Raw genomic sequence first — 21,491 nt, 5'->3', positions numbered from 1 at the left:
AGCCAGCACCTCAATTACTGCATGGGACTAGCCAGCACCCCCATTCCTACATTAGGCTAGCCAGCACACCCCATTCCTGCATTAGAGTAGCAAGCACACTCATCCCTACATTAGACTCACCAGCACACCTCCTTATTGCCTAGCACACTCACTAACATGTCCTCAACATTTTATTTGCATAAGTGCCCTGTGGGTGTCTCAGTCAGATATTGTTTGCTCCCCTATTTCTCCTTAGGATTTTGCGTTTCAGGTGGAAAGTCCTTTTGCTGTCCTCTTTCTCCTCTTTGCCTCATTCTCCTGCACCAGTGCATCACCTCTTCAGTCACATGCACACACTAAGCTCAGGGTTTAGTAAGGGACCTTTCTAAGCTCACTGCGATGGAGTCCTATCTTTTCCAAGGTGTAGCGTAAGCAGTGCACACAGTAATGATGCATCCAGGGCCTTTAGCCTGACACCTGCATGTTGTGAGTACAAGCAGGTGGTAGAGACCCTTGCTACCTTCCTCTTCTTTACCTCTAAATCAGAGCTTGGGCTGTCCTCTCGTTAGCCTCCCCCCTCAGCATCCTCCAGCTCATCCTTCCTGCTGTATTCCCGTGTGCTTGCTAGTCACTAATAGCCCAGTCTCCATGCACGTTCCTAGCTGATACCTGCATGGAGCAGACTGTACCTGTCCTTTCTATCACTAGGTCAGATTGTAGCTTCAGCTTCAGTATCATGTGTTACCTCATCTGTTACAAGCTTTCTCACTGTACTTTCTGTAAGAGGTGAGTATGCACCCGCCTGCATCAGTGCATTGCATTGCTCCTGGGGCATGTTCTCTTTAGACCAGAGATGTCCTTGGCAATCCTGGCTGTACAGTAGCTTGTAAGGTATTTGTGCATGATATGTACTCTCTGTGTGTGCATGGAACCCACACTTTGTTAAAACGGTTGGGTCTCTGTACTGCATCAGTGAACTGAACAAATCTCTTTTAGGACCTGTCCCTTTGTAACGTGGAGGGAAAGGCCTGGTCCTTTTTTTGTGCTGAGTTGGCATGTTCTGTGTAGTTATGGAGGGAAGGAAACAAAGTCACGTCAGGTTTCAAAACGTCCTCCTTTCTGAACTAGGAAATACATACTACATTTCTGTTAAATTTCTGTTAAAGCGTGTTAAGAAAAATATTTGAAAGTTCTTAGAAAATTGGAGCCAGGGAGGAGATAAAATCTCCCTTAGGACAGCCATTCTGGAGAGCTATGGTAGAAGACCCTTCCCAACGTGGCCTGGATTTGGGGGTCCTTCTGTGTGTGTGGGGACTCTGTTACTCTTGCATGTTCTCCAACCTTGGGCTCTCCCTCCTTCATGAAGCCCCCAGACTTGGCAGCTCTAGCCCAGCACCCAGTGGTGTAGCACTGAGTGAGGGTTAAGTCCCAGCCTTCAGGAACCACGCTATGGTCTGTCCCCACAGGCGTGGTCTGTAATGTGTGTGGCTTTGCTATGTAGATAATGTAGTCACCAAAAAAGCCAAGAACTGTTTCTCTCCTCTTTCTGTGTCCACCTCAGTTTCTGAGAGGAAGAAGGTGCTCCAGCCACCTATACCGAATTAGTGACTTTTGTAAAGACTCTTGATAAAGGCGTCTCTGAACATCTCACAACATTTGCTGTGCTCACAACTGTAATCTTGTATTCCTGAATTGGTTTTAATTTTTTAAAAAAGTCATTATGGGACTGGAGAAAAGTTTGCATCTAATGCCCTTAATTTTAACTGTGATGGTCAATAAAACATAATTCCCAGGTGTTTTGTAGATTATAATTTTATAATTCTAGTCATGTTATTAGTTGTACTAGAAATTAGTATTAGTTATAATTTGCCTTTGGAAATAAACCTTTGGCAAGGTGAAATGAAAGTTTAGGAAGGGAGGGCGTGGAGCACTGAGTGGAGCACTAAGAGTTCATCATAGACCACACAGCCCACATGGGTTTGACCTGCAGGACTTGTGAACTCCCTGACAGCCTCATTTCATAGAAAAAGAAAAGTGGACGGAAAATCCCCTTGTCAGTTCTGGGCTGCATCTACTCTGATACACAGTGCCATCCTGGGTATCAAAGACCCTTTTGTTTTGAGAAACTGAGTAGAGTATAATCTTGGCCTGCAATGTGTGTGTAGATATTGTTAAGGTGAATTGAGGTTATTTAAGCATGTGCTTCAAACATCTATGATGTGTATATAGCTGAAGGCTGTTCTGAATCGGAAGGAAACCTAGAGGAAGCAGGGCAATTAAGTCTTAAAACTGGTGTTGCAATGTAAAAGACAATAAAGGGCCAGTGAATAGCTCAGCAGTAAAGACTCTCCATGCGAAGCCTCAATGGTTTGAGTTTGAATTTTTAGGATTTAAATAATGGAAGAAGACAACAGAGTCCACAATTGCATCATCATACAAATGAATTTACAAACACACACACACACACACACACACACACACACACGCACACACATGCACTACACCACAGTAAATTAAAATGTAATTTAAAATAAAGTATAATTAAAGGTATAAAAGATGAGTTGTGGAAGGAAAGCGGTAAAAAGATTTACTTAGTGACTCACTTGGGGATTTGTGCTGCTTGTAACCAAGGATGCCCCTCTGCTCTGTATCTGTGTTTGCTACTCCGTCATTAATCTTGTATTTTACAGCAATATGATATCACCTTATCTGACCTAAATCAGCCAGTGCTTGTTAGTCTGTTGAAAAGAAAGAGAAATGATAACTCTGAGCCTCAGATGGTCCACCTGATGCCAGAGCTCTGCTTTCTCACAGGTAAGTTCTGTGTCAAGCTCCACTCCTCCGTGCTTTAGCTGCCTGCCAACCTGTTCATGTAGCTAGGGGACAAGTGACCCTTAAGGAGCTTAAGCAAAGTTTGGCCAAGTGCGAGAAGGAAGCACCCTCAGAGTCTCTCTCTCTCTTGTGCATCATCCATGAAACCTTGATGGCAGATCTGCCTCCGGATACTTTCTAGAGGCTCAGGTGCCTTTTTGCTGTGTTTTTGGAGTTTACTAGTAGAGGAAATCATAATATGACCCCCCTTTTTTTGTTCCAGGCTATTTTGTTAGAGTGAGACCAAAATGACTCTTATTTTCTTCATGTACCAAAAAGCAGTTCTCACTGCACAGAAGAGCCTGCCTGAATGTTGATTTATACTATATAGTAGAACCTGCCTGATTGCCAATAAACACTGTATAGTAGAGCCTTCCTGAGTGCCAGTACTCAACAAATCATAGAGCCTGCCTGATTGGTGCTTCACACTATGTAGTAGAGCCTGCCTGAGTATCAGTACACACCAAAGCATAGAGCCTGCCTGAGAGTCTGCAGTGCTGTTAGCAGTATTCACATGATCGAGTCTGTACTACTTAAAGTGCTTTTGCCATAAATACTTGTTTTGTGGACAGACAGCAGTGGAATCCAGTGTCTGAAAGGAGGGTATTCCTTCTCAGTGGTTTTCTGACCTGGAAGCTCTGAAGATTTGACATGTAGTAGCCCCTGACCACACAACTTTATTGAAAACTTGAAGTGTTACTAGCCCTCCCCACCAATAAATAGAAATAAGATATGCTATGAATGAAAAGCACGGGCCAGATTCTGAAGGCTTGGTATTTAAAATATTAACTGGTAAAATTTAAAATACATGTCTCATTTTAAATATGGATTAAATACTGGATTAAATACTTAATACTACTTGAAATAATTGCACACCCATCATTTTTCCTTTTTAGAAACTTGACTACTAGAAAACTTTCATTTTAAGATTTATTTATTTATTTAATGTTATATACATTGGTATTTTGCCTGCACATTTCTGTGTGAGGATGTTAGATGCCCTGGAACTGGAATTACAGACAGTTGTTAACCACCTGTGGGGACTAGGAATTGAGCCCAGATCCTCTGTAAAAGCAGCCAGTGCTCTTAACTGTGTTTCTGGCACCCAAGGATGTCAGAAGAGGGAGTCGAATCCCCTAGGAGTTATATATGGTTGTGAGCTGTCATGTGGGTACTGGAACTCAATCCTGGGGCCTTTGGAAGAACAAGTGCTCTTAACCACTGAGACATTTCTGCAGCCCAAAACTTCCTTAAAAAAAAAAAACCAGACAGTTTCACTGTGTAATCCGGACTGGCACTGAACCTCATAGAGCAGGCTGGGTTAGAACTCCTGAACACTGTGATTAGAGTTGTGTGCTACTCTCAGCTCTTAGAAACTGTTGCAGTGGTTCTCAGTCTATGGCTCCCAACCCCTTGTGGTTGCATATCAAGTGTTTACATTATGATTCATAACCATCAGTAGGAAGGCTGAGATCACCATGTTCAAGACTCCTAGGTCTTACCTCTCTACTTCACAGTGCCCTGCATGGGGTCAGCTTACTGATTTGAGTGGAAAGCATGCTTAAACAGGGCCAGCCCCTCTGCCTGTGCTCACTCTCTGCACTCACCTTTGCTTGCCTCTCCCAGGCCTGAGCAGCCAAGCAACCTCAGATTTCCGCCTGATGAAGGCAGTAGCTGAAGAGACTCGGCTCAGTCCTGTGGGAAGGCAGCAGCAGCTGGCCCGACTCGTGGATGACATCCAGAGGTAGGGGCCACCAGTTGAAATCTCATGTACCCAGCGTGGGGGCTGAGTGGGTAGCACCGGATGACTCTGATGATCGTCTGTTCCTTTGTTGATAAGAATGTCTAAGCTTGCCAACTCAGAGCGAGGCCCCGTGGGTTTGAAATCCCCAAGTCCAGAGCCCAGCGGTACAGCCAAGAGCTCAGCAGTCACAGCTGACAGGATTTGAATAGCTGATATGACTTCTTCATTCAAAACTGTAATGTGTCCTCAATGAAGAAAGGGTTACTGGCCATATTAAAAAGAGAAATAGAAACTGAAACAGCAATACAATACTCCAGACTCCCAGGACTTCCGGTGAGGGATGCCAGATCCAGACGAGGATTTCAGAAATCTGGATGAACACAGTCTCTAAAATTTCTGTTCTCAGCTCATCTCGGAGGCGCCTCCTGCCTGCACCATGGTTTCCTATGACTTGTGAGGAGAGCTCTTTCTTCTCCCTTCTGCCTTCCTAAAGCTGTGCTGACCAGTATTGTGACCCTGTGTCTCAGCTGAGGGGCACTTGAAATGTGCCTAGTGGCACGTTATAAGCTGTTAACATTTTGAAGATGTGAGAATAAAGTAATTTCTTATCACCTCTTAACTCTTAGTGAGGCTGCCAGAAGTTTTAAATTCAATTTGCTACTTGCCTTTAGATTTCTGTGGCCTCACATTACGGTTAGACGGTTGTTTTCTTTAGAGATGTTTGAGTAATACTAGGTCATCGTGAAAATAGATGTAAGCAAACTAAAAAGGAGAAAGGAAAATAGAGAGTAGGCAAATAAGTGAATAACGAATTACCATATTCCAGGGAATGTTAGAAATTTTGCAGATATTTGCAAATTCATAGTCTAATCCCATTCTTCTCAGGAAAACAGTATAGCAGACATATTTTCTAATATCATTCATTTAAGTGTTTTTGTATGATAAATGTACATCTCTATCATACCCCCAGCTTTGTAGAACCCACTCTGTGGGTACAGTTTTTACCATGTCTTGTAGATACTACCTGATATACCTGCATCATATAAAGAGATTCTGTTTGGCCCCTTAAACTGGGCTGTGTGTAAGTCTTCTGGCGTATCACCACCACATGCCTCCTGTTCATCATGTCTGGGCTGGTGACGGCCTCACCCGTGGCAGACATCAGAAGCAACTTAGTAATTGCAAGGATCGGTGTGAGGACAGCTGTAGCATAGAAAAGTCCCTGCTGAGGAGAGAGAGCTGTGAGGGGTTTGTGCTTTCAAGGGAAGGGGGCGGGGCCTTTCACAGGACTCACCAGCATCCTCTGGGCTTCTGGCTGATACAGTCTTGGCAGCTCTGGAGGAAATGGAGTGATGTGAACAGGTTCACTGGTGTTGAGCGGCCCACATGTTCGGGTTCGCGCCTGTAAAGCATCTTGGAATCTGAAAGAAAAGAGGGAACTAGGCGACTCGAGAAAGGATGGAACCAAGACATTAGTCTGATCAAGGTTCAATTTTACTATTTGGAGACACGGGGTTATGAAGAAGGGGGAGGGGCCCATTCCCGCCAAATCATCCTTGGAGTCCAGTTGCAGGTGACCACGTGTTGGCTCCAGAACAGCTAGGAGGCAGGTAGCAGCAGTGGGGGTGGCAGAACGATAGGGTGGCAGGTTCCACCCCGATGATCTCCTGGTGTTAACAGTCAAACCTGATCAGCCAGATTTCAGGCTGAGGGGGGGAAGGTTACACGCTGGCGTCATGGAGCTTACAGTTCAGTGAAAGTACACCATGTCCTGATCCCTCGAGCTAAACCATAAGCTGATCAAACCCTCCTATGTCACAAATACAGAGGTTTATATAAACATTAAGGATGCTCAGTTGATAAGACTAGCCTCCTCAGCACTCCTCTCCAGGTATATCCTTTGGATTTTCTGAAGCTAAATTTTGTGTGTGTTAAAAATGTTTATTCATTAACACTTTCGTGAAATATATACATGTATAATGTACTTTGACCATAGTCCCTGTGTAGTCCTTGCCTCTCCCACAGAACCTTACCTTCTTCTCAAGAAGTTCTCTCTCATACTTCCTTGCCTTTGTGGGCCCCAGAGCCAGGAGGACTTAGCAGTGCTATACCACTGAGCACTGTGCTTCCCTTTGCCCAGCAGCTGTTAACTGCCCTGAGCCTCTCCCCGGGAATCCCTCTGCCCCACCTCAAGCCTCCCTCCTTCCTGTTCTTGGTGGGGTCAGTGATTGACATAATTCTTTTGAGCTGTCCAAAATAGATATATTTATTTTACATATATCATGATAAATAGGAGACCATCATTCGATAATTCAGCAAGTCACTATTATATCTTTGATATTTAAAAACCTTTAGAAGATATACACTTCAGTGATTGTAAATGACTCTGTTGACAGGAACCCAGTGGCTCGGTTTGAGCTTGAGACCTGGGGATTGCATTTTGGAAGCCAGCTATCCCTGACCGGCCGGGTTGTTCCCTCTGAAAAAATCCTGCTGCAGGACCACACAGTGAGTAGTCATTCTCTTTTATTGCAAGTGTGTGCTTGACTTTGTGTACATATGTTCACTCTCCCAAGGTGATGGGGCTTGCTGCACATAAGTGCGCATGCCCGTGCGTGCGTGCGTGCGTGCGTGCGTGCGTGCGTGTGTGTGTGTGTGTGTGTGTGTGTGTGTGTGTGTGTGTGCGTGCCCTGACTTTTCCTCTTTGGTTTCAGTTTGGTATCTTTGTGTGGACTTAGCAGCATCCAGTGGGCATGGGTTAGGTCTGTGCGTAATTGGTATTGTAAATCATTGCAAGTCACACAGGGCTGCCTATGACCAGCTGTCACTCTTACTTTAAGCAACTGAAAACAAGCAAGCAAGGAAGCATGGTCACCCACGTAAATTCTGGTAGAGAGTGACTTTAATAGCTAACATTGGCCAGCTTCACCCAAAAGGTAAGGGATTCGTACAGACCTCACGCAGTGTTGGCTGTGAGCTGAAACATAAAGAGACGAATCACCCTCCATCTAGGCTTTGGTGGGAGAAATGAAACAGGTACCAGACGGAGAGGCCACTTGACTGCCAACCCCTTTTTCCCAGGAAGCCAGTGTGTTCTGTGAAGAGGGACAAAGGCCCAGCTGTCTTTCAGTTGCTCTGTTGTGACAAACGGTCTGAACTGCTCTCTGAATACCCTTGCTCAGTCCTTTCGTGATCATCTTTCTCTCAGTGTCAACCTGCATTTGCTGCTGACTGGTCCAAAGATATGCGATCTTGCAAAGTTTTGAGTTCTCAGCCTTTGAATAGATGGTTGATCGTGTGCTGTAACAGGGCTGAGCACTTGATTGAAGCCTTTCTGAGCTGTCTGAGGAGAGTTGGAGGTTCCATGGGATTTAACGTGGGCTACCCCAAAATGTGAGTGTACAATCAATTTTTTCCATCTGTTAACTTGGCTTGAAAGTTGGAAGTGATGCCTGGCAAATTTATCAAGCATTTCTCATGTAAAGATTTCTTTTATAAATGATGTCTGTGTCCATGTGTCTGTAGGTTTGGGCACACAAGTGGGAGTGATCACAGGAGGCAGAGCTGTCAGCCTCCAAGAGCTGGAGTTGAGAGTGGATTTGAATTATTCGGTGAGAGCGCTAGGAAATGAATCTCAGTCCTCTGCAAGAAACATACAATTTCTGACCCATCTCTCTAGGCCATTAGTATTAGTTCTTGAAATGTCAGAAATAGTCACAAGAAGTTAGATTTTATATTTATTAAATTGCTTTATAAAACTAAAATATAGGGGCTGGAGACAACTCAGCAGAACACTGGCTGCTTGTCCAGAGGACCAGGTTCAATTCCTAGCACCCACATGGCAGCTCACAACTATATGTAACTCAAGTCCAGGGCATCTGATGGGTTTTTTTTTCTTGACTTTTAAGGTACCTGGCACATGAGTGGTACCCAGACATGTACATGCAGGTAAAATACTCCTATACAGAAAACAAAAATAAGTAAATCATTAAGAACCCTGGAATACATTCTATTTTATCTTTGTAAAGTTGGTTTTGTAGTGTCTAGGGAAGTCTCTGTCTCAAGGAGTCTTTCAAGTCAGTTAGGTATACATCCTGAAGAAGTCTATATGGTGCCTCCTCTACTGTTAGCCTTTCAGGTCAGTTATTATAAAACTGAATAGAAAATATGATATTAAAAAGTAAACATTAGCTGGGTAGTGGTAGTACATGCCTTTAATCCCAGCACTTGGGAGGCAGAGGCAGGCAGATTTCTGAGTTCGAGGCCAGCCTGGTCTACAGAGTGAGTTCCAGGACAGCCAGGGCTACACAGAGAAACCCTGTCTCAAAAAACCAAATAAAATAAAATAAAATAATAAAAATAATAACAAATAAAATAAAAAAGTAAAAAATTTTTTAAAAAAGTAAACATTGCATAAATTCCTGACTTGATAGATTCTAGGCTCCCGAAAGTTACAGTAAGATTAGTGTTAAGATAGCTTTCTGACAACCAACCAACCAAAACCAAAACCAAGGCCAGCCTTCCGTGCTTTGAGCATTCTGGAGTAACTACTGTGCATCAAATACTCGGTTGGCTGCCAGAAATGAAGAAGGTACAGACTCACTAAGGGCTACGTGTGTCCAGACACGGTCAAGCTCTAAACTGAACATCATTTTACCTGACATTGACCACATCTCACTTGAACTAGAGGTACTTGAAAGCTAATTAATTATGGCAGCAGCACATCTACTGTCCAGAGCTCCTCCCAAAGCCTTATTTAAGTCATATTAGAATTCTCCTCTTATCACTGAATCTGCTGACACATTCTCTGTAGTTTCCCCACTCGAGTTTCCCTAAGCTTGGGGTTAATACAGCAGGAAGAGAATTATAACTATAATGATGGTAGAAGTTAACCCGGCAAACCTGAGCTGGGAGTGCAGTCTTTGCCTGTCACAGGCTCAAGACCCATCCTGTGTCCGTATGTCTCTGGACTTTTTTTGTTTTTTAATGAAAGCCATTGTTTTATTCCACTCTGTCTCATCTATGAAGTATCCATTTTGCCTGCTAGATTTACAGGCCTGGCCTCTCTCTTCTAAAATGTTTGCCTGGTGGTGTGTCTGAGCTGGAGTGAGAGGGTTGCTTTGGAAAAGCCAGAACTACAGAATTACCAAAGCAGTGCTCCCAGGCCTTCAGGTGGCTGTCAGATGAGGCGGGGAGGCCTGCCACCTGCCAAGCAACTGTATTTAAAAAGGCAATGACTAACACCCTTCCCGCTTCTGTCTTCCTCTCCCCACCTCGTGTGGTGGTGGTGGCTGCAAAAAGCTGCAGATAATTTTATTTCTTGTGTAGAGACTAGATTGGCAAGTGCCTGTATGTAGGAATCCTTTCTGTAGCCTCTAGCCCTGATATCATTATTTAATTGACAAATAGCTGTTGACTGATTGAGTGATTACAGTTAAATAGGACAGGCTCCAAACAAGCTGTTCCTACAGAAGAGCAAACACCACCCCTTTTGTGATTCACAAAGATTAGTTAAAACCTCGGTTATTAATTAATGATTCCCAAAGCAGTTTGGAAAACTCAGGCTTGCTTCAGACATCTGAAATTATGGGTTTGTAATTTCAGAAGTTCACTTTTGACCCATTTTTGAATAGCAAATCAATTAACTAAGGGGATTTGATACAACTGAGACCATTTCTATTTTTACTAATGTTTACATGCTAACTGGCCGGTTATGGAATACTTGGCGCATCGTGCATTGGAGAAATGCATTAGATGTGAGAGGCTCTCGTTTCTCTCTAAGGATTTTTTTCCGTAAAAATGGCTGGTCTGTTGAAGAGCCTCTGTCCTTTACCTAACACCCTATGACTGATTGAGTGCACTAAAAAGACAATTAAATCATCTTCCCATGCAGCATAAAAGTGGACGAGACCCCAGCAGCGTTCCTTCGAGCCATCCAGGTGCACGGCGACCCCGATGTTCAGTTGGTAAGTGCGGGATGTGTTCTGGGTTTTAGATTATAATTTTTATATTTCCTTTATGTCTGACGTCTTAAAAAAGAGGGGTCTGAGCATATTGTCTGTCTTAGTCAGGGTTCCTGTTGCTGTGATGAACATCATGAACAAAGCAACCCATGGAGGAAAGGGCTCTTTTGGCTTATACAGCTACCAGAAAGCTTGGTACTTACAATAAGAATGTGTATTTTACTCATCTACCAGGAGTGGGCCCCAGAGCTGAGCCATGCAGCTGCTCACATGCCTGCTCAGCCCCCCTGAAGATCACTGCAGTCATCTCTGTCTGTTACAGACAGACAGACAGTCAGGCTGCAGACTCCCTCTCTTTCCCTTACGGAGATACGTTCCCTGCACACACATGCTATGTACGCTATGTAAAGGATATACTTTCACAGTTCTGTTCATCACTGAAGGAAGCCAGGGCAGGAACTCAGGCATGGCAGGAACCTGGACTCTGGAGCTGATGATGCAGGCTTACTCAGCCACAGTGGGCTGGGCCTGCTACCATCAAGCACTGATTAAGAAAATTCCCTAAGACTCTCTCCAGCCCCATCATATGAAGGTGTTCTCTAAGCTGAGGTGCTTTCTCGTCAGATGACTTTAGCTAAATTGGCCTAAAACCAGCCAGCACAATGTCTGATGTTTTCAGATTGCTGTGTTCTTTCCCCCCAAATACTCAATAAAGTATAAATTCCAGTATTATTATCAATATTTGATTTTCTTAATTCTAACAACTTTTAAATAACTTGCTACTTGCTTTCTCAAGCCTTATTTGTGTCTATAGATTGTATAACTTGCTGGAGTCATCTTTTACATATGATTTAAGAGAAACAGACTCCCATCTCTTCCTGTAGTGTTAGAGTACTTGAGGTCTTCACAGTAGATAAGGAGATTCTTGCAAGCTCCCAGGTCTCAGGTGGCATTGGCTCCAACATCCCCTGAGTCATGCCACCTGCTGTAGGTTTCATCTTTGGCAGCTGCCATTTCTTCCTGCATAGTGTGATTATGTAGTGCATCTGCAGTCACCTGATTTCCCAGTGCCTGAATGGTGTGTGTGTGCTCGTGTACTCATTTGTGTGTGGTATACATGCATGTCTACATGTTTGCTGTATGTGTGCATGCTCATGTGTTCATCTGTATGCATGTATTTGCCTACATGCATACCTGTGTATGTGTGCCGGTACAAATGTGTTTCACGTGCCCATTTGCCTGAATGTGTGTTTGCTTATGTATAAGTGTGTGGATGCATGAATGTGTGTGTGTCCCCAGTTATGCTTTGCATGTACAGCTGGAGACTAGAGCCTAAGCATGATTTCATCACACCCCAGAAAAGTTAAGGTTGGCATTCCTGCTACCAGAAAGCTTTCTACTTACAATAAAAATGAGTATAGTCCTCATCTACCAGGTCTGGGCCCACAGCTGCTAAGCCATGCAATCACTCACATGCCTGCTCAGTTCCCCCCTGCAGACCACTGTAGTCATCCCTGTTACAAACAGACAGACAACAGTCTCTCTCTCTCTCTCTCTCTCTCTCTCTTTCGGGTATTACATTAAGTGAAGAGAATTCTCACTCCAAGGACATTAAATTCAATCAAAGCAAAACTGTAAGGAAAAGTACACGCATGTTCAAGCATGTTCTTTCCCAGAACCCAGAGTTCCAGACATGCACTGTCACTTTTTTGACCCCTTTGAGGGTACGTTTCAGGGTACCCGTTACTCTTGACTGCTTTTGATGCGAATGTCCTAGAAACCAGGCCACAGAACCACAGGGTGGCCAGCTAACCATGAGAGAAAGAGCGAGCAAGAAGGGGACTTGGGGAGCCTAATGGCAGTTCAGGAGAGGGATAAGAGGAATCATGGGTGTGTCCGTGCAGCTTGAACACTTATACTGCTGACTTTCCAGGGACTCTGACTGAGCAAAACGGCACTGTAAGTCATCAGTGGCCTCAAGGCCACATAAGGGAACCACTACCAGGTTTACTTTTGCTTCTTGGGAGCATGGGACTGGCAATGTTTAGCGAATCCGTGCATCCTGATGTTTGGAGATGCCACGCCTTGGTGTTGTCCATGAGTTCTTCACACATGTAAGGAGCTGGACCTGATTGATCTTCTGTTGTTGTCTTGCATTAGGTGATGTGCATTCTGCCTTCTAATCAGAAGAACTATTACGACTCCATTAAAAAGTATTTGAGCTCTGACTGCCCAGTGCCAAGCCAGTGTGTGCTGACCCGGACCTTGAATAAGCAGGGAACGATGCTGAGTGTGGCCACCAAGATCGCCATGCAGATGACCTGCAAACTTGGCGGAGAGCTGTGGTCTGTGGAGATCCCAGTGAGGATTGTTTCTTTCTCATGACCAGCCAGTTTCCAGACACAATTCGACATAGCATCTTGTGATCCCAGTTGCCCTTGAGCACTTTGGGAGGGGGCTTCTCAGATCCCTTGAAGATGTGATGCCCAAATCTTTTGACACTCAGTTTCCTTATATAACTAACTTATATAATTAATTAACTGCATGCTTCCAGTCAGCTCCAGATTGCTTCTAGCTGCTAGCATGGAGAGCACTTGAACCTGTAACCCTCTGGGGCTCACTGTTTCTGATGTGTGTGGTTCCCCCCCTCCCGCCCCCTGCCCCAGGGTTGAAGCATCATACAAACCTTTGCAGAGAAATTCCAGAAGATGGTGAGGCACAGCCTCTCCTCTCAAGGAGGTTCTGCTTAGCTACTAAAAGACTTCATGGAAGATACTCTTGGGTGTCATAGACCCAGGAGGGGCCTGATTTGGGTTTTCCTGGCTGCCATTTTAAGCCCTGTCCCATGGCCTCTACCTTTGTCTGTGCAGCAGAGTATGCGTTTTCAGGGGAACCACGGCCCAGCTGTGGTGGGGACTCACCAGATGCCACCTTGGGAAGAAGTGAGGTGGCCGGGCTGCCTGTTGCTCGTCCCTCTTCATCCACGGCAACTGTGAAAAGCAGGCATGGTTCATCCTTAGGTCCTTCTGACGGGGCAGAGGGTAAAGGGATTGGCTGCCTCCTTTGCCACCTCTGCCCCTCACCCAGCCCCAGCATCACTCAGGCTTTCTGTGAAGATCTATCATAATCTTCCTTGTCTTTCAGTCTTTGGTTTCTTTTGGGTTCTTAATCACCTGTCCCATCTGGAACTCCGTTTGTTTGTCACACAGCTTACCTTGAAAATGTGGTAACTGGAGAGGTTCTAAAATATCCTTGTTAGGGAGAAATAAGTTCATTCCATTTAACCACAATTAACTTGATTTAACAGTTGAAGTCCCTGATGGTCGTGGGTATTGATATCTGCAGAGATGCCCTCAACAAGAATGTGGTGGTCGTCGGGTTTGTAGCCAGCATTAATTCCAGGATCACCAGGTACTTTAAATGCTCTTAACTCTCCTAAACTTAACCTCTCAGGTCTACCTGTGTGGATGTGTGGTCAGGGATGACACCTTTAGACTGGATAACCCATTGGGCTTGTCCCTGGAGAACACCAATTCTTCCCATCTTAGCAGACATCTGTGATCTATAGCTCTTCATCTAAGGATGAGGCATGAAATTCTCAAAAAATACATATCAGTGTTAAAGACTTATTGCTAGAACATGCCTTAAAGTTTAAAGTTAAAGTATTAATAGTATAGACAGTGAGTTTCATTATATTTTCAAAAATGCAAGAATTAGTTTGATCAGCTCACTCTATTATTATTCTGTTACAGTTTAAAAACATTTTATTATTAATATATATATTTGTATGGATATACATGTGCCATTGTGTGTGTGTGTGTGTGATGTGTGTGTGGTGTGTGTGTGTGGTGTGTGTGTGTGTGTGTGTGTGTGATGTGTGTGTGTGTGTCTGTGTGTGATGTGTGGGGGGTGTGTGTGTGTGTATGTGTGTATGTGTGTGTGTGATGTGTGTGATGTTTGTGGTGTGTGTGTGTGTGTGTGTGTGATGTCAGGAGACAGCTTGCAGTAGAAGTTGGTTCTCTCCTTGTTCCATGTGGCTCCTGGGATTGGACTCAGGATTTCAGGTTTGTATCAGGTTCCTTCTGAGCATCCAACCTGTTCCCCACCAGATCTTTAAGTATATTTTAAAGAACATACTGACATGTTCTTCACATACATACATACATACCAGACTGTATTACTTGCTTACACTTTGAACATCAGCTGTTAAATTCGTGAGTTATATATTACAATGTGATTGGCACTACTGAAGTAAAAGGCGGCCTCAGTTTAGAACCATTTTCACACATCCACTGGGGTGAGTTGTTATTTGTCTTCCAGCCGCATCCCTGGCTCACGAACACATGGATTCTTGTGCACGTTTTTCTGTTCTAAGTGTCTGTGAGGAGCGCGCTGTGAATTAGGCACCTGCATATATTATGTAAGGCACCTTGGCTTTAAAACGTTACTTGCAGTGCCTGCTCTGCTCTGGCAGCCAAAGCACAGTTGTTGAATTTAGCTACAGGTTCCATAGTTAGGGAAGAATGACAGTGCCTATTTCATAAGGCACTTGTGGGGGTTACGCCAGATCAGTGCTCCAAACATTGCAAGCTGAGGTGAATACCTCAGCACATCCACTTATCTTTCTTGTCAACTTTTGCAGATGCTTAAGGTGGGGAGTATAGTATGTCAAGCCTATAGAATGGAGATGAACTAGAAATGCCTTGAACAGGCTCCTGGCTCTTGTTAAATTGTTGTCTTAGAATTGCTTCAAGATTTGTAATTAAATAATATATTTCGAGGCCATAGCAGCTACTTGGAAAATGTTTGTTCCCTGGCCTCAGGCATTTGATTTTCTCCATTAATTTAGTGTTAGTTTGTATCCACACTTTTAAGATACAGGAAGAGTAAACATGGTGTTTGCATGGACACAGCCCACACTGTTACAAATATGAGTTCATTTATCAACTGGATCTTAGAAGGTGCCTGTTCCACCATCTCCATGTCTCTTAAGGCTTCTGACTTGTCAAAAGCATTTGCAGTTGTGTTACTGTAATTGCAGACAGTCAGGGAACTGTGACAATGGTGGCAAAATGTGTAAGTCACTTCCTGTTGCTGTGACACACCTGAGAACAACTCTTCAAGGAAGACTGACTTGGCTTACAATTGCGGAGGTGTCAGGCAGTGCTGCTCACCTTGAGCCAGCCAGGAGATAGAAATATAAAGATGCATGAGGTGGTGTCAAGAGAGAAAGACACAGTCTTCAAAGGTATGCCCCCGGTGCCCTGCATCCAGCAAAGCCTCCTTCCTCAGTGTATGCTCAGGTAGGAGTTCAACTCAGTTTTGTGGATTCATCGGATGCAGTTGGCACCCTGGTGATACACTTGCTTCTCCATAGCCCCACAAGCTGAAGAGGAGGCCTCTAACATAAGCCCATTTGAGGGGACCCTCCATATCCATGTCCTAACACATACTAAGTCCCAGCTCCCATTTCCCATGTACCTTCAATTAACAACTATCAAGATTACTTTTCAAGTCCTGGCAGCTTACTAGTGTTGAGATGGTGACTCTGGAAGAGTCACCTCTAGGCCTGGGTTAGAACATTTTGCAAGCAGATCTGTTAAAAGTAACACATGCTCTTGTAATCGAGACATGAGCTTGTATAGCTTTCACTGGGTTCCAGGTAGCAGTCTACAAATATTGCACTGTGTCGTTGAATTTAATTCTTATCTCGGAGGGACATACTAACTACTGTCCTTTAAACCTTCCCGGTGCACATAGAGAAGTTCAAGTTTGGGTGTGAGGCAAGGCCATCTAGCTGCTGGATTTCCCGGTCAGAGTGTGAGTCTAGATGGCAACACTGAAGGAGGGAACAGGACCCATTAGCGTGACTGTAGCAGACAACAGAGTTAGGAGCCCTGGCCTTTGCCGCTGCATCTGTCTCAAACTTAGTGGATGTGTTTGTAGCAGGCATCTGGAAGTTAAGTCTCACTTCTGTGTTCTGTTTATTTCAGGTGGTTTTCCCGCTGTGTCCTTCAGAGAACAGCGGCTGATATTGCAGATTGCCTCAAAGTCTGCATGACTGGTATGTAATGGAGTGGGCTCTGGAGACTCCTCCACACCCCAAACCCACAGACCCGTGGGAGCAAAAACCTGTCAGCTCTCGCCCAGGCGGAGATTTGCACATCTGTGTGCTGCCTGACAGACTGCGTAGCATTTATGTCGCTGTGTGTGCTGAACACAAAGCCAAGAGGAGAGCAAGTGTGTGGCCACCCGGGTGGCCCTAGCAAGCAGTGTGTGGGAAAGCTTGCCCTGGAGAAGGGAGGCTAATGACAGAGCGAGCAGCAGGGAATGAGCACATGGAAGACCAGCCTTTCACCCTGAGACAGGGATGTGGGAAGAGGAAATGACACAGGCCTCCTCTTCACGGCCCCAGCCTGCTTTGGCTTTATCATGTGATCCACATTCATATCTTTCCCTCTCCCAGTCTGCAAGCCTGAGGAGTTGAGATGTTTTTTAAGTGAACTTGATGACCCTTGGTGGCTGCACTCATAGAAGCATGATTATCTTCTGTCAAACCAAGCCAAGTTCCCTAGGCAGTAAACTCTCCTGAAATAAATTATGCAGTGTAGACACAAAAAGGATCTTATCATTTTCCCTCCATCTGAAAACCTGGCCAATGTTTTATTCCTTCCTGCTGAAAGTCTCTCTCATGGCGGAATTGCTGTCTGGTGCCTATTTGGAGGCGGTTTATAGTTCGAGTGGGTGGAAGTGTTTTCAGACTCCATCCCATCTGTGAGAATTAGACTGTTTTAAGAGGAACGCCGGAGCCATTTCCTCATGTTTGCATATTTATTCTCATTAGGGAAGAAAATGAGACAAACACAGCCAGTCTGGTCTTGAGCAGATTCAAAGACTTGAATTAGTGTTAATTTGGTTTTAGGCATTTGTCTATTACATGAATTAAATTTTGATTTGTTACTCAATTTTGGCTAAAGAAATGTGTTAAAGACTATATTATGCCACAGAAACCCCGTGACTGCTCAAGTAGCAGACATGAAGGATTGGTCCTGGTTAGCCCTTTTTCTGTTGCTGTAGATACAACCCAAACTAAGTCTTAACATTTTCCTGTGCTCTGAAATAGCAAAGTTACTTAACCGTGAAAACCATGGAAATGTTATTTTTGGAGGCCCTGGACCGATGCCTCTTCTCTCACTCACATCACACTCTCCAGGTGCTCTCAACCGGTGGTACAGACACAACCATGACTTGCCGGCACGGATAGTCGTGTACCGGGACGGTGTAGGCAATGGCCAGCTAAAGGCAGTTTTGGAATATGAAGTCCCACAGCTACTGAAAAGTGTAACAGAGTGCGGCTCGGATGCCAGGTACTCTGTTCCTTCTCTTTCTCTGACATTCGTGTGACAACGTACATATGTGATCCTGCATGCATCACCATCTGTGATGGGATGGGATCGGATGCCCTCTCTGGCATGCAGGTATACATGCAGATAGAGCACTCAATATAAATACATACATACATACATACATACATACATACATACATAAAATACTTACTTAAAAAAATTCTTAGAGATCATCTTATTCCCAGGCAGTGCAGATCTGTTTCTGGACACGCTCACATTGCCATCAACCAAAGCTCAGGCCACAGAGGGATGGTCTTGTCCTCGGGCTGTTCCTGGTACAGAGGTGGGAAAGCCAGCTACTTGTAGCTGTAGCTAAGCTGGTAATGGGAAATCTGTTGGCTCCTCACCAGACCTCTGGTGACTGTATCTCAGTTGAACGATTAAAACTAAAAATGATGTCACTGGAGGAGGTGGGCGAAGCCAGCAGTGACAATCTAAGGAGCTAACATTTCAGTTTTAGTGAAGGAGACATTCGTAACTGAGTTGTCACTGGCTTCTAGGGAGAATGGTTTTCCGTACACCGTAAGAGAGTGCTCTTTCAATGAGTTAGCACCCGGGCAGTCAGCATCTGGTCTGTTTTTCCTTCCCGCCCTCCATTCACCCATCTGTCCGTCCGTCCACTCATCCATCCTTCCACCTGTCTGTCTAAGCATGGGTGCCGCAGTGAAGGTGGAATGGGGTGACTGTTGCTAATGCAGGGGAAGTCTCCTGCAGAGGAAATTCTCGAAGATCTTCCCTTAAGATTCAGTTGAAAATCTGGGTGATACAGGCCTGGAGTTCCAGCCTGGGCAACTTAGTGAGACCTTGCTTCAATATAGCAGCAGCAGAACACTTGGCTAACATGTGCGAGACCCTGGGATTCAGCCCTAGTTCTGCAAGAAAAGGCAATTAACGTAACATCATTCTTCTTTCCTATTAACATTCCATAAACTAGGCTGATAGCATAGTTCACCCTTGTTACAGATCCCAATAGACCCCAATTAAAATAACTAGATCTGTCAAGAGGAGGAGGATTCATGGGTGATTTTTTCCTGTGTTTTGCAGTATTTATAAAATGGTTTTCTATCTATTTTTTAGCCTGATCAAATAACAATTAGCCAAACAAAAAAAGTGAGCTGTTTGGCTCACTCCTGCCGTTTTGGTTGCAGGAGCTGCAGACTGTCCGTGGTTGTGGTCAGGAAGAGATGTCTACTGCGCCTCTTTGCTTCGACTGACCACACTGTGCAGAACCCCCCACTCGGCACTGTTGTGGACTCAGAAGCAACACGTCCGGAGTGGCAAGTGTCCCTGGAAAACCGTGTGTGTGTGTATGTGTGTGTGTGTGTGTGTGTGTATGTATATGTGTGTCTGTGTGTGTATGTTTGTGGGTATGTATGCGTGTGCAAATATGTGCATGCTCATGTAGAAACCAGAGTTTGATACTGAATGTCTTCCTGGTTGCTTTCTACCTTTGGCTGGGCAGTCCCTGCTTTCCCAGTGTTTACATTGACTACAGGCACACAGTCATGCCCCGGTTTGTTTGTATTGACATGAGTGGCAGGAGATCCCGCTCAGGTCTTCAAGCTCACACAGCGGGTGTTTCACGCTGAGCGGTCTCCCGGAAAGATGGATTCTCACACGCACCCGTTGTGCATCGGTTCAGTTGAGCCTTGTTTTGTGACTTCTTCTCTCCACCCTTCCCTGTTCCTCTGCAGGTATGACTTCTACCTGATCAGCCAGACTGCTAACCGGGGGACTGTTAGTCCCACCCACTACAACGTTATCTATGATGACAATGCCTTGAAGCCTGACCACATGCAGCGACTGACCTTCAAACTGTGCCATCTCTACTACAACTGGCAGGTGAGGAGCGTCTTAGTGAAGTGGGTGTGACATCACCATCTGGGCTTGTCGTGCCCTTTCTAAACTCTGTCCACTCTGCACGCCTAACTTCACAGAAGGGAGTGGGTACACGATTCCTTAAATCTGTGGTAGGAGAAGCCCACTCTGCCAACTAAATAAAACCGCGGGGAGCATATCAACAGGCCCAGGTCCAGTCTCCATAGGACTTGAGGATACAAGACGGAGGGTAACATACTAGGAGAGATGAAAGCCAGCAGAGCGAGCCTGGTGAGGGTAAGAGGTGTAGACCTGCCTCTGTTTCTTTCCTCAGGCAAGAGCCCAAGGCCCAGGTTAGCTCTGAGCTCCACTGGGACATCAGACCACAGGCAGTGTAGGGCAGGCCTGCATGCCTTGTCTCCCAGCTTACACACAGTGAAGAGACACACCCCCAGCCCATTTTGCCAGTGAGCTTGGGTTTCCAATGGACCTGTCTCCCTTTGTTGGTTGGGTTTAGTCACTGTGGAGGCCAAATGCATTATCTCTGCAATGTTACATTTCCTTCCCTCCCCAGGGCTTAATCAGTGTCCCCGCACCATGCCAATATGCACACAAGCTGACCTTCCTGGTGGCACAAAGTGTCCACAAGGAACCAAGTCTGGAATTAGCCAATAATCTTTTCTACCTCTGACAAGTGAGCCAGAGGACGGCTTGAGACTCCGAAAGCAGTGGCTCTGCGTTGTTCAGATCTGCCTACCGCTCAGGCTCCTGCGGCTTACGGGGCTTGGGCCTAACTTTAAGTATTGGGAAGGGGGGGTTGTTTTGTTTTGTTTTGTTTTGTTTTTTAAAAAAAAAACTCATTTGAAAAAGTTCAGAACAAACCTATGGGGATTTTTGTTTCACTTGTGTCTAAAACCAACAAAGACAAACAAACAGAACCCACAGAGTGATGGGTTTTCTTGTGGCTTTGTCATGTGTCATTTTACTTTGGCCTGGTTCAGCCTTGTATTTCTCTTCTCTTCTCTTCTCTTCTCTTCTCTTCTCTTCTTTTCTTTCTTTCTTTTTCTTTTTTTTAAGTCAGTGCTTGAGGTAAATTCTCATGTGGTACTTGGGATATATCATCACAGCTTCTAAAACAATATTTGTGTGGTATTTTGATGGTACATAGTGGGGTTTAACTTCAGGAAATTATCAGAGTTTTTCTAAACATTGTAGAGCATTTTGTAGAGTGGGTTAAGTAAATATTGAAAATAAAGAAAATCTAAGCATCACATATGTGTTTCTTGTGACTTAAATTTGAAGTTGAGTGAAGTGAGCCTTGGGTTATTTAAGGAGCTGTGTCACAGACAGAACTCAATGCTTGGTCCTGTGACTGGCTCTCCTTTCCTCCAGCAGAGGTGCCCAGCCTTGCTTCCCACTCACAGGGAAGACAGACACCGAAGGAAGAGGACCTGGGAAGGTCCTGCATCCTGCTCACACAAGAACACCTGTGCTCGTACACTTGGCCTCCCCCACTGTCACCAATACTCACTCTGTGCCCTGTGCACCAGAGCCACCCCCACCAACCCCTTCAGGGGGCTACTCGTCCTCTTTCCAGAGCACCAGTTTTTCCTCACTGACCAATTGACATTATAAACAGGTTATTCTCCAGTGTGTCCTTAAAAAGAAACCATCTAGGGGTTGGAGAGATGGCTCAGTGGTTAAGAGCTG

At 44.9% G+C, this 21,491-nt stretch overlaps 1 protein-coding gene and 1 long non-coding RNA gene across 8 annotated transcripts in view; one reads left to right on the top strand and one right to left on the bottom strand.

Moving 5' to 3' along the window:
• Piwil4 (piwi-like RNA-mediated gene silencing 4) overlaps positions 1–21,054 on the top strand; it is a 38,897-nt gene extending 17,843 nt beyond the window's left edge. Inside the window, exons 9-20 of one of the 5 annotated variants that reach the window (NM_001368832.1) lie at positions 2,670–2,793; positions 4,477–4,594; positions 6,991–7,102; positions 7,803–7,987; positions 10,488–10,560; positions 12,718–12,918; positions 13,865–13,968; positions 16,551–16,621; positions 17,771–17,924; positions 19,112–19,237; positions 19,658–19,805; positions 20,356–21,054. In NM_001368832.1, the coding sequence (NP_001355761.1) occupies positions 2,670–2,793; positions 4,477–4,594; positions 6,991–7,102; positions 7,803–7,987; positions 10,488–10,560; positions 12,718–12,918; positions 13,865–13,968; positions 16,551–16,621; positions 17,771–17,924; positions 19,112–19,237; positions 19,658–19,805; positions 20,356–20,472 (1,533 nt within the window). In that variant the 3' untranslated portion in view covers positions 20,473–21,054. Of the gene's footprint in view, positions 1–2,669; positions 2,794–4,442; positions 4,595–6,990; positions 7,103–7,802; positions 7,988–10,487; positions 10,561–12,717; positions 12,919–13,864; positions 13,969–16,550; positions 16,622–17,770; positions 17,925–19,111; positions 19,241–19,657; positions 19,806–20,355 lie in introns of those variants that run through there. The other 4 variants (NM_001368831.1, XM_006510433.4, NM_001368836.1 and 1 more) reach the window with 4 other exon arrangements.
• On the bottom strand, positions 4,108–18,381 carry Gm10706. Of its 3 annotated transcripts, none has more exons than XR_379164.4 (4): positions 18,115–18,374; positions 5,889–6,015; positions 5,619–5,819; positions 4,108–5,356 (listed from the first exon to the last, which is right to left on the bottom strand). It is a non-coding gene; the product is annotated as a predicted gene 10706 (long non-coding RNA). The 3 variants fall into 3 exon arrangements; XR_379165.4 differs by having other exon boundaries at positions 5,628–5,819; positions 18,115–18,373; XR_001779095.2 differs by lacking the exon at positions 4,108–5,356 and adding an exon at positions 13,479–13,547 and having other exon boundaries at positions 5,738–5,816; positions 18,115–18,381.
• Positions 21,055–21,491: the final 437 nt, after the last annotated feature.

Source organism: Mus musculus, chromosome 9 (assembly GCF_000001635.26).
Source record: "Mus musculus strain C57BL/6J chromosome 9, GRCm38.p6 C57BL/6J".
Taxonomy (NCBI): Eukaryota; Metazoa; Chordata; class Mammalia; order Rodentia; family Muridae; genus Mus; species Mus musculus.
Note: the sequence above shows the minus strand (reverse complement) of the source record. Positions and strands in the feature narration are given on the sequence as shown.